Here is an 11,507-nt window from a genome sequence, read left to right as displayed (position 1 = left end):
GGCTGGCTACAGGCTCATACTTTTTCATTGCTGGAGATACATGCCTCTAAAATCGGTCAGTAATTTATTTGCAAGAATAGTTTAGCGTCACCACAGGATCTTTTTCATGATATATAATGTCTTACTTAATTCTTCCACGATAATCAGTTTCAGACCCAATAAAATTATTTCAGGAAAACAGAAAAATGAATTCTAGTGTCACAGTAATATTAGAGACTTGTTGTGTGATCCTTTTTGGTGACTTCTGTGGAAGTTTCTTAAAGGACAATGAGAAGAGGATGTACTGTATTTGTGTTTTGCAGGATGATATACCAGAGGTGCAAGAATTCTTCTTGGTTAATTTAACTTCAGTGGAACTCATCATGAACCATTCAACGTCATCCCCACCTAAGCTAGGTAAAAACATCTTATAGCAAATTATTTTTACTTTTCCTTTTTAATGGTTTATATTATATTACCTTGGGAGATTACCATTATTCCTCTTACTTACCAACTATGCTGAGATGAGACATGGTTATTTAGAAGAAACATCATAGAATATGAAATAGATTTATTATTACACTTAATCTCTTGCTTTTTAAACTCTGGGAAAATTTAAATTAATTTTCGTAGAGGAGTTAGTAATTATCAGTTGGAAAGGACAATTATTTGAAAAGTTTATTGGTGATTTTTTCATCTGATTTTCATTTACAAACTACAAAATGGAAAAAAAAAGTAAAAAAAAACTTTATGTGGCTACTCTGCTCACTCTTTTAAAAAAGTCTGTTTTTATTCTTTTATCACTTTTAGGAAACATATTTTATGGTTTTCCTACTCTTGCAATGATCTTTATTATTTGCTTAGTCTGCTTCTCATTTTGCTTCTTCAGAATTCAGTAGAATAGTAGTCATTAGCTTTAAGAACTGTTGGATTATCCTGTGGTACTAAAGACTAGTTATATAATGTCAGACATCTTCTTTGACTCTTTTCCCTTTTCTTTGCATGCTTATAGAAGTGACTGAGTTAATTCGTTACAGATTGAAAGGTAACTTGCAAGACTCATTGCTGATTTGTGAATAGTTGAGTCTAAAATATGAAAGGAGTAGCATATAAGAATGAAAGATTCATCCAAACTAAACAGTGTTGTATAGTCTCACTTTCTCTTTGGCTGTCTCCTTGAACCATGACCATTTAACACTGATGTGACACTGCATTGGGTCAGCTTTACTTACAATGAGAAAATAATAGTTTTAAGTCATAAGGAAAAAATGTGTTCACATAACATGTCAGTGAATTCTTCTGGTAGAAGAAATAGCCTGACTCAAATACGTGTGTCCGCGTGTGTGTCTGTGAGCAAACTCTTACAGATCCTGGGTGAACAGATCTGACTTCAGGGTGACATGAGAAAATGCAGGAGTGAAGCAGAAATGTCTCTAATTGCCATTACTCCCTCAGGATTTGTAAACCTCAGTAACACTTCTGTTGTCTGTGTAGAGCTATTGCTCATCGTCATCTCTACCTCATAGTGACAGGCTTAGATTCATGGCAATAATCTTCTACTTTTGTTCAGTTTTATCTGAATTGATGGAAAAATGTATATGGATCTAAACATAATATACTTATGGCAGACTCGGTGAAGTCAATTTGGTTTTAGAAAGTAAGTTGAAGTTTATAAAAAGTAAACAAGTAAGTTAAGGTAGTTGTGTGGTGCGGTTGTCTGAAAAACAACAACCTATTTTCTGAGAAGTATTAAGTTTTGACTGTAAAGTTCTGGTCTCTGAAGTTAGTAGACTTTTCTGACATTAACCTATTATTTGGTGTTTTTCACACTGCAGTGTATTCAATTACGATTTCAGGCTAATTGTAAATACCTGTATGTCTTTATGGAGCAGTAGAATATTACAGTATGTGAACACCCCACAAATAAATTAATAGTTGTGTATTTGTAGTGAAATCTGAGGTGTGCCATTAGAATGTATGATGAGGCACTGAAGCACAAATAGAAGATGAAATGCTGAATCATTTATTATTCTTCCTCATTGTCTTTCTCATACTCAGAATGGCAAATGCAAAATATTGAATGTCATTGTAATAAACACTTATAGTGAAGACAAATTAAGATTCCATCGCAAATCTAGACTTTATTGTTTTCTAATGTTTTATGTGCTGTTTAACTTTCTACATTTTCCTTAGTCTTTTTTTTTTTTATGCATTATTAAATATTACAGTGCTAATTCAAGACGCATTATTGCACTTCTAGTAGTAAGGACTCTTTCCAGTTATCTTGCCCACTCCCATTTTCTCCTACACATTTTTTGTAAAGACACTGTAATATTAGTACTGATTGAATAAATGCTTCTGTGATTCTTGAAAATCAAGAAAATTGATTTTATTGTTCTTTAATTTTTGTCTTTCTGTTTTGCCTTTTAGATGTGGAAGGTTTAGCTTCTCAAATTGTTATCGATGCTAATGATGGTGTAAGAGGAGTAATTGAATGGGAAGGTACCAAGTAAGTCTCATCTTCCTTGAAGAACTTACTGTGCCAATTAGTGATTGGTGTTGCCCATTTTCTTTCTAAAAGTAAAACTCCTGTTAAAAATAGGGCCATGTCTTTGAGATGGTAAAGTAATCATTCAATTCAGCTGAACTAGAAAGTGGGATTCCCACACTGAAAACAAAAATTCACTATTCATCTAATCAGAATTCTTTTACTTATTACTACTTTCACTGTTGTCCTTTTATATCACCAATTTGCCTAACCTCCCCAGCCTGCATCAACTCTTCCAGCCTCACCATTCATGTAAGCAAAAAACAAAACAAAACAAAACAAAAACCTCATGTTACTTAATTCAATTTAGATAAGAGAAAAAAGGTAAAAAGGATGCGTTAGAGAACTATAATGTAGGGAATAATTCAGAGTGAAAATGTAATAAAAATGTACTATCTTTTTCAAAAGAACATAATCAGTGAACATTGAGAATTATTCTTTTTATTTTAGTTTTGAAGTTAGTGAATCTCATGGGAATCTGACAGTAATGGCTTACCGAAACAGAGGATCATATGGCAATGTGTCTGTATTTTTTTATGCCCAAAATTTGGAGGCCCAGCTGGGTTTGGATTTTAATGTAACCTCAAGGGTAAGAAGCAACTCTAAATCTAGTACTTTTTATTCTTTCAGCTTCCGTAAAAGAATATCTTCTTGATTATTCTGCAGAATGATCAGTAGTGATGCTAGATGTTTCAGCTTGTTTCAGTTGCTTTGGTAATCTAAATAGAATGAAATAAAAATATTCTTATTCTTACTATTTATTTCTTTTTTAAAAATATATTTTTTAATATAAAGCAAAATGTAAACTTTCAAACATCGATTTCAAATTTAATTTTGATTAGACATACAAACTTTTTCATAGACTATTTTTGCAACAGGACTTTCAAAATAAATTATTCTTTCTTGTCCTCATTCTGTAATGTGCTGAACCTTTATATTTCTGATTCAATCAGTTTATAAGGAACAGAGAATATGGCTCTTCCTATGCTTTCCCTTCCTTCCTATTTCACAGAATTCTGTTTACCGTAGTCAAAAATTTCTGTGTGATATTAACTGATGTAAGTATTCGGTGCTTTATGTGTTTCAACGCTAGACTCTTTTTTTTGCTGATGGAGAAAGGCATAAATCTGTTGATGTCATGATTTTTGATGATGAGATTCCTGAAGGTGATGAGAAGTTCCAGTTAATTTTAACAAATCCATCTCTGGGGCTGGAATTAGGGGAGAACACAACAGGTAAAACTTAGTTTTAATGTTCCATTTCTTTAGAATTCTGTGGCACACATTTTAATTCCACTTTTCTGAATAATCATATTTCAGAAAGCACCATTGTCCTGCTATGGTGAATCTTTATACTCCTTTGGAAGGTTCTGAAACATCCCTGTGAAATCTGTGCAATTAAAAAGTTTATATGTAAAGCAATGAATCAGAAAGCACGAAGATGAGTTTTTCAATGTGTACTACCTCACTGAACTGAGGTCTTTTTAGAGAGTTCATAATCCTTTTCTAGGAGAGACTATATTCTTCCTGTCTAGAGATCTTCCTAGTTAAAGTGAAATGCCTTCCCATTCTCTTCAGGTAATGTCATGGACACATAAGCATTATATACACACTAAAGGAAGAATGTATTTGTGTTTATGTTATGTATTATGTTACTATATATGTATATTTATATTTTACTATGTTAACCAAAGAATATTTTCATTATTTCTTTTTCAAAAGCTACAATTACTATACTTGCCAATGATGATGGCCATGGAGTTTTGTCATTCAATAACAGCAATCACTTCTTTCTGAGAGAGCAAACATCTATCCATTTGATGGAAAGTGTTGCAGTATTGAATATTATCAGAGAACCACCTCAGGGAATATTTGGCACTGTGACTGTTCAGTATCTTGTAAGTGAGATTAATTCTTCAGAGGCAACAATGGATTTGACCCCTTCTCAAGGATATATTGTGCTCGAAGAGGGAGTCAGGTTCAAGGTAATATGCTAGTTATTACCAGAGAAGTCTAGGAAGCTTTTTTTTTGGAAATATTGGAAAGATTTCAGAAATGTCTGTGCTTTATCTTCTGTTTATTTTTTCTACTTCTTTCATTCATAAAGTGAATTGAGTCATGAGCTGTGACTGATTTCCTGTTATTATCTGATGTGGAAGTGTGTGAAAATTAAATGGGCTCATCTTTAGGTGTTTCTTAGTTTGTAAGGGTTGAGGTAAATTGAAAACAGTACACTATAGATAACGTTCATGTGTGCTTTGGAACAGTTCTTTTTATGTAGTCAATCTATAGCTGAAATGCAAACTTACTTTAAATTAAAGTGATAATTTGCAAGCCTAATAGTTAAGATCAAAGTAAAAATCCCATTCTGTAATTTAACATTTTAGTTAGTCTGAACTAAACAGAATGTGCTGCAACAAATACAAAAAGTAGAACAGTTGTCTGTCTTAGGATTGGAAAATAACTTAAGTATTAAGCTCACTGCCTCTATACTGTCCTCACAAGAATGTCAGCTACAAAATGAACTAGCTTAAGTTTGTGAATCCTGACTCTTCTAAGGTTTAATCACAATTCGATTTATTTATTTTTGCCAGTAAAGCTGGTGAAGCTAGTGTTAGCATATTACAGGCAATAGGATAGAAACTGAGACAAACTTTTCTTGGAAACACTGGTTTTCAATTTCTGGCCTTTAGATGCATTTGGAATCACAATGCAGCAGATCTATAAGAAGTTGGAGCCTTCTTAATATAGTTGGTAAATATGGTTTATTGTGGAAATGAACAGAAATATAAAACATTGTAAATTTTGTATTATTTCCAAATGCATCATCACTAACTTTTTATTTTGTACAGCAAGGCTATGCGTACCTATGAAATTTTTTGCTTGTTTGAGTAGTGTGAAGGATGACAGTGAGCCCCAAATGAAAGTGAAGCACTTAGCTTTCTCTAGATTGCTCTTTGCTAGTTTGAGATTGCCTTTAGAAGACCTGATCTTCATCCACAGTGGTGTAGGAGAGGGAAAGAAGCATCGAGAGGAAAGAGTATTTCAAATCTCTCACTATTCTTGCTTTTTTTTTTCCTTTTCCTTTTCTTTCTTGACAGCACCAGTAGTGAGATTACCCTGTTTCCCTGAAGATAGCTTAGCTGCCAACTAAAATAAATTAAAACCAACTTAACTGATTACACTTATAGCTGTGTTGTGAGTATAAACTACCCAAAAATGTATGGAATAAATAGAGAACAAAAGTATGAAATTAGGATCAAAAACTTCAGAGGATCGTAGGATGAGAAAAGAAAGAAAAGAGAACAACAACAACGAAAAGTGAATATGCTCATCTTAGTGTTGCACCAATGGAGGCCACTAGATGGATGGCTTTAGAACCTCAGTCTGAACTCAGTCTGAGCTTGCCTCAATTCTGTCCTCTCCAGCTTCATGAGCTGCTCTTCTCCTGCTATGCTATCCAAAGCCTTATAGTGAAATAAATTTAAAAAAAAGGTAGCACATTCTGATAGAGCTGTGTCATCATCTGTTATCATGTCTCAATAACATTGTATGCTTGTTTTGTTATCAGACGCTGCATATTTCTGCGGTACTAGATGAAGAACCAGAAATGGATGAGCACTTCATTGTCACCCTGTTCAATCCAACTGGAGGAGCCAGACTAGGCACGAGAGTGGAAACTATGATTACAATATTACAAAACCAGGCTCCACTAGGGCTTTTCAGCATCTATACAGTTGGAAATAGGTACTTTACACTGATCAGTAAAAAGGAGATAGTTGCTCATACTCCAAAGAGATAATATTTCTCTACAATTTTGTTTTTGATGGATCGCATTAAAGAAATTCAGCAACCCAATTTGTAAATCTGTAACTTTGAAAGGTATTGTGAAATACTATTACTGCTAAACAAAAGAGTAGAAAAATGCATAAAAAGGACTATTCATAATCCAAAATTTCAATTTATTTATTATTATTTTTCTTTATAAACTAATACTTCACTAGTGCCTACATATTCCACTGATAGTATTCCATGTTAAAAGTTCCAAACCTCATATCAGTGTCCAGGAAGTCATACGTTTTATAATTTACTTTCATTTTTAAACCTGTAAAAAATATACTTTCACTGAAGGCTGTTTTTCAGAAGCAAGTGACACATATGGACTGCCATTTTTAAAAACCATTCAGCTGAAACCATACAGATTAAATAAATTTACTATTTAAATAAAAAATGTATGTATGCTATTTTATTAATACATTGATATTTAGAGTTAATAATTTATATTAATATTTAATAATAATATTATCTAAACATTTATTACGTGAATTTAATATACTTAAATTTCAGTCTGTTTAAAGATTTTGTTGAATTGCCTATGATTTTGCATGATTGTAGTAAGGATCATTGGGAAACCCTAATTAATGTAGCTACCAGTCCATCAGATACTGAAACCTGTTATTAATATTTTCTTTTTATTTCTGTTGTATATTCTGCATCTGGAATTGTACAGTAAAAATCTTATTTTTATTACAGCAATGAATATACTATAAAATAATTTTTTCCTTATTTTTATGATTCTCACATTTAGGACAAATTTCATCATAATTGAAGAAGCCAACACTACAGCTTATTTGAAAGTTTCACGGAGTAATGGGCTTAACGTTTCTGTGAGCGTTGAGTGGGAGACATCATCAGATACTGCATTTGGCATCAGTACGTTCACTTTACAGAGAATGTCCACTGCTTTTGTAGAAGTGGAGATAGTAAGAGAGTAGCCAAGCATACAGGAGATGTAGCTTGGGAATGTAAATTCAAGTATTCAGACACAATTCAGTTAATATTTTCCTATGTAAGATTTAGTAGATAAAATACTTTAGCTGCTTAAGAATCACCTTGTCATCAGCCACTTCTGCCAGTTTCAGTAATCTCTATTTCTGTCTTTGCTGCTAATATGAACATTATTGTCACTAGCCATTTATTTATTTATTTATTTGTGTGTGTGTAATAAAATTTGTTCCGTACTACTTGTAACTCAGGATCTTTCTAACACAGTATAAATGACATGTGACATGCAAGAGTCTAGCTCCTGGAGTTTAGTTCTGACAAGACGGTGCTTAGGGACCGTCTTGGAATAAAAACATGAACATGTTGTAAATGGGGAACAAAACATGAACATTTTGTAATTTGTCTTTTTTTTTTTTTTTCTTTACTACTTGCTATCTAGCTAATTCTCTTGTTAGCTAAATTCCAAGATCAATTATTATGAGTCAGACTCAAATTGCCTATATGTCTTCCATGTGCAGTTGTAATGAATGAAAAATACATTTACTGCTTAACTCTCATTATATCCTTAGCATTGTAACATTTCTATGTATTTATATACACTTATAACAAATACTAAGACACAACTTCATCATTTCTCATACTAGGTCTGGCTTTGGGAGGTAAATAATGGGAATGGGGTTAGAAAAGATCTCAAGAGTAATATAATAGTAAATAGTGTTTTTATTTTATTTTATTTTATTTTATTTTATTTTATTTTATTTTATTTTATTTTATTTTATTTTATTTTTTACTATATTGCAGGGGGTGGTATCAGTGTCCTATCTGTCTTGCAAAGTTTTGTGGAAGAATCAGCATCTGGTTGGTGTTTCTTTACCTCAAGAGAAATCCTGTACGGTGTTCTGTTGCGTATGCCTCCAGCTTTGTTTTCTACTGTCTACCAGTGGAAAGGAGTATTTGTTCCTGTTGAGGTAAATGTTTGTTTTTGAACACCAGACATGCTAGTTAATAAGGAATTTAAGTCACAATCTTACTTTTTTTTTATTCTTCTTGCAGAATTTCAGTATGTGGAATCCTACAAGTTGTGTGTCTTTCCAAATTGGAGCCTCTTCCTACCTTGTGGTTACTCATGGAGGAGCCACACAGGGAGCTTCTAACAACAGTGTGTATGCATTCATGGCTGGACACAGATTGTTGTGGGTAAATCGATTTTAATTTTAAAATCTTAAAATAGTATGGGTTGGCAAGGACCAAGGGAGGTCCTCCAGTCTGGCCATGTTTTAGAAAAAAGCACTCTGTGTGACAAGAGTTAGTTTTGTGTCCTAAAATACTACATAACTTCAGTGATGTAAGTTTGTCATAGTTAGTTGTTTACATTGTTTGTATTTTTTATATATTTACATTTGAGGGTGCAGGGAGGATTACCTGGGAATCACAGAATCACAGAATTGTCTAGGTAGGAAGAGACCTCCAAAATCACCTAGTCCAACCTCTGACCTAACATTAACAAGTCCTTCACTAAACCATATCACTAAGCTGAACATCTAAACGTCTCTTAAAGACCTCCAGGGATGGTGACTCAACCACTTCCCTGGGCAGCCCATTCCAATGCCTAACAACCCTTTCGGTAAAGAAGTTTTTCCTAACATCCAACCTAAACCTCCCCTGGCGCAACTTTAGCCCATTCCCCCTTGTCCTGTCACCAGGCACGTGGGAGAACAGACCAACCCCCACCTCTCTACAGCCTCCTTTAAGGTACCTGTAGAGTGCGATAAGGTCGCCCCTGAGCCTCCTCTTCTCCAGGCTGAACAACCCCAGCTCCCTCAGCCGCTCCTCATAAGACTTGTTCTCCAGACCCCTCACCAGCTTCGTTGCCTTTCTCTGGACTCGCTCGAGCACGTCCATGTCCTTCCTGTAGCAAGGGGCCCAAAGCTGAACACAGTACTCGAGGTGTGGCCTCACCAGAGCCGAGTACAGGGGCACAATCACTTCCCTAGCCCTGCTGGCCACGCTGCTTCTTATACAGGCCAGGATGCTGTTGGCCTTCTTGGCCACCTGGGCACACTGCTGGCTCATATTCAGCCGACTATCAACCAATACTCCCAGGTCCCTCTCGGCCAGGCAGCTTTCCAACCACTCATCTCCCAGCCTGTAGCTCTGCTTGGAAGTGGGGGAAGAAATTCTCAAGCAATCAAGTCATAGAACATTTTCTGGAAAATGTATGATAAGTTATGTTAATTCTGTAAATTAGTTGCTTATATATATATATATATATATATAAAATATAAAGTTTTAAAAGCTATTTCATGTATAGTTTTATACATAATTTTGGAATTCTTAACATTCTATGCGTACTTTTTCTCACTATATACAATGTAATATAAAATGTATTTGTTTATATACATATGTAGATAAACATAGTCACCCTCATATTTCCCTTGCAGATACAGACTCTTTCTGTTCTGGATACCAGACGTGTGAAACATTTTGCAGTGGAGGAAGAAGACTATTTGATTATTGTGAGTCACACAAACAGTTCCAGTTCCATCCAGGTTTGAATATTCTTCAGTCTTCTCTGGCTTTAATGTGGGTAGTTTGCTTATTTCTGAAAGGATAATGAAAGGAAGTAAATCTATAAGCATGTATTTCTGACATATTATTTTTGTTTCTATTGGAAATTTATAACAGTTAAAATTCCAGACTTGTTTGGATGTATAAATACTCTCTACCTGAGTGTATAATTTACATCTGGTTTGTTTTTATTGCTACTGTTATTTCAGTTTTGAAATGTAGCATGTAAACAAAGAAGTAGCTTCTGAATATAAACCTGTTCCTCTGAAGAGCAGGCACAGCTTCTTGCAGTAGGGTTAATTACCAATTACTTACCAGTGGGCTTCTACTTTAAAGTACAGTCCACCTAAGAATATAGGAATTCAGTTCACCATAAATCTTCCCATTTTTTTTGGCATGTCATTTAGTTTTAGTTCTCTCGGTGCTAATTATGAATATATAAAGAAAAGATTTTTGTATTTCCACAGGTTTTCCAGTGGAATAAAGACATATTTGTTCTGCATCATCAGCTTCCACTTTATGGAGTTGTGGACATAGCCCTGTTTCCTAGAGGAGGCTTTACGTACCTGTTAGTTTCTTTGTCAAATACCAGCCAAAACATTCTCTTGTATCAGTGGTTGAACAACGAGTTTAGGAAGCTTCATCAAGTACCAGCAAAGGAAATAAAACATATGGAGTCCTGGATTTCTGGATCTGATGTCTTTGTAATTATTGCAAAAGGTATTTAGCAGAAAACAAAGAATGAGTTTGCTGAGTATACAATGGCTTGTTTGATAGCAAAGGCCTTTGTGGTAAAGGAGTTTAGAAAGCTATTGGAATCACTGCGGGGGTGACAGTACTCAATAAGCATTTAACCCTAGTAAGTATTTTATGAAAGTAATCTCTACTTTTTCTCTCAGAAAATAAAAGCCTTGTGCTTGTTCTCAAATACTTACAAAACAAATGAAATGCTTTCCCAGTAACAATGGGAAATAATAACTCTATTTAATCTACCTGCTTATCACACTCTTTCTAAGCTTTTCTGAGCTTTGTGCCACACACAGATCACTAGTCAGCAAAGTATACGTGTATTTTATTACAAGGTTGACATTTTATATGTCATTTTGTCTCTATGGCTACTAAAAAGTTTTTGTTGCAGTCCACAGGTTTCTTTGCAATTAGATGTTGTCTAATGTCAGTCTTAATGTTCTTGCATCGAAGTTATGCACCAAATAATAAGGAAAATAATACAATCAGTGTCACTTCATAATTAAAGCTGCCAGACTCTGGCTTTTGAATGGCCACCAGTGTGTGATTTAACTAAAAGGCAGCAAAATAATGTGAGTTTTGTCATTTTGTTCCTTGGTAGACTCTGGAAATTCTTCTGAAATTTTTGTCTGGGAGACAGGGCAGTCTACTTTTTGACACTTCCAATCTCTTCCAGTCCATGATGTAAGAAATATCCATGTCTTCATGCCTCCTTCAGGTTTAGGTAAGACTTAAATGAGATTTTTTTTTTTTCAAATCCTAGTATATAATGCTGGAATTTCAGAAATGCATGTCTTTATTTTTTCATATGTATTTATCAGACCTTAAAAGTCAGTGTAATCAGTGTTCTGCAAAGTGCACTTCTGGCATTAAGACAGTAA

General features: G+C 34.3%; 1 protein-coding gene across 4 annotated transcripts; it reads left to right on the top strand.

Moving 5' to 3' along the window:
- Positions 1–35: 35 nt before the first annotated feature.
- Positions 36–11,498, top strand: LOC310891690 (adhesion G-protein coupled receptor V1-like). 4 transcript variants are annotated; one of them, XM_083853927.1, is made up of 12 exons: positions 36–396; positions 2,410–2,488; positions 2,978–3,116; positions 3,621–3,762; positions 4,249–4,511; positions 6,098–6,273; positions 7,115–7,239; positions 8,113–8,279; positions 8,365–8,508; positions 9,753–9,827; positions 10,347–10,599; positions 11,228–11,498. In XM_083853927.1, the coding sequence occupies exons 1-12, from the start codon at positions 186–188 to the stop codon at positions 11,281–11,283; spliced, it is 1,830 nt and encodes a 609-aa protein (XP_083710053.1). In that variant the 5' UTR covers positions 36–185; the 3' UTR covers positions 11,284–11,498. The 4 variants fall into 4 exon arrangements, 3 of the variants coding, with proteins under 3 accessions (XP_083710053.1, XP_083710052.1, XP_083710054.1); XM_083853926.1 differs by having other exon boundaries at positions 9,753–9,860; XR_014577675.1 differs by lacking the exon at positions 11,228–11,498 and having other exon boundaries at positions 8,365–8,504; positions 9,753–9,860; positions 10,347–10,563.
- Positions 11,499–11,507: the final 9 nt, after the last annotated feature.

Source organism: Anser anser (genome assembly GCF_964211835.1).
Source record: "Anser anser genome assembly, contig: HAP1_SCAFFOLD_299, whole genome shotgun sequence".
NCBI classification, from domain to species: Eukaryota; Metazoa; Chordata; class Aves; order Anseriformes; family Anatidae; genus Anser; species Anser anser.
The sequence above is the reverse complement of the archived record's forward strand: the minus strand, read 5'-3'. Positions and strand labels throughout refer to the sequence as shown.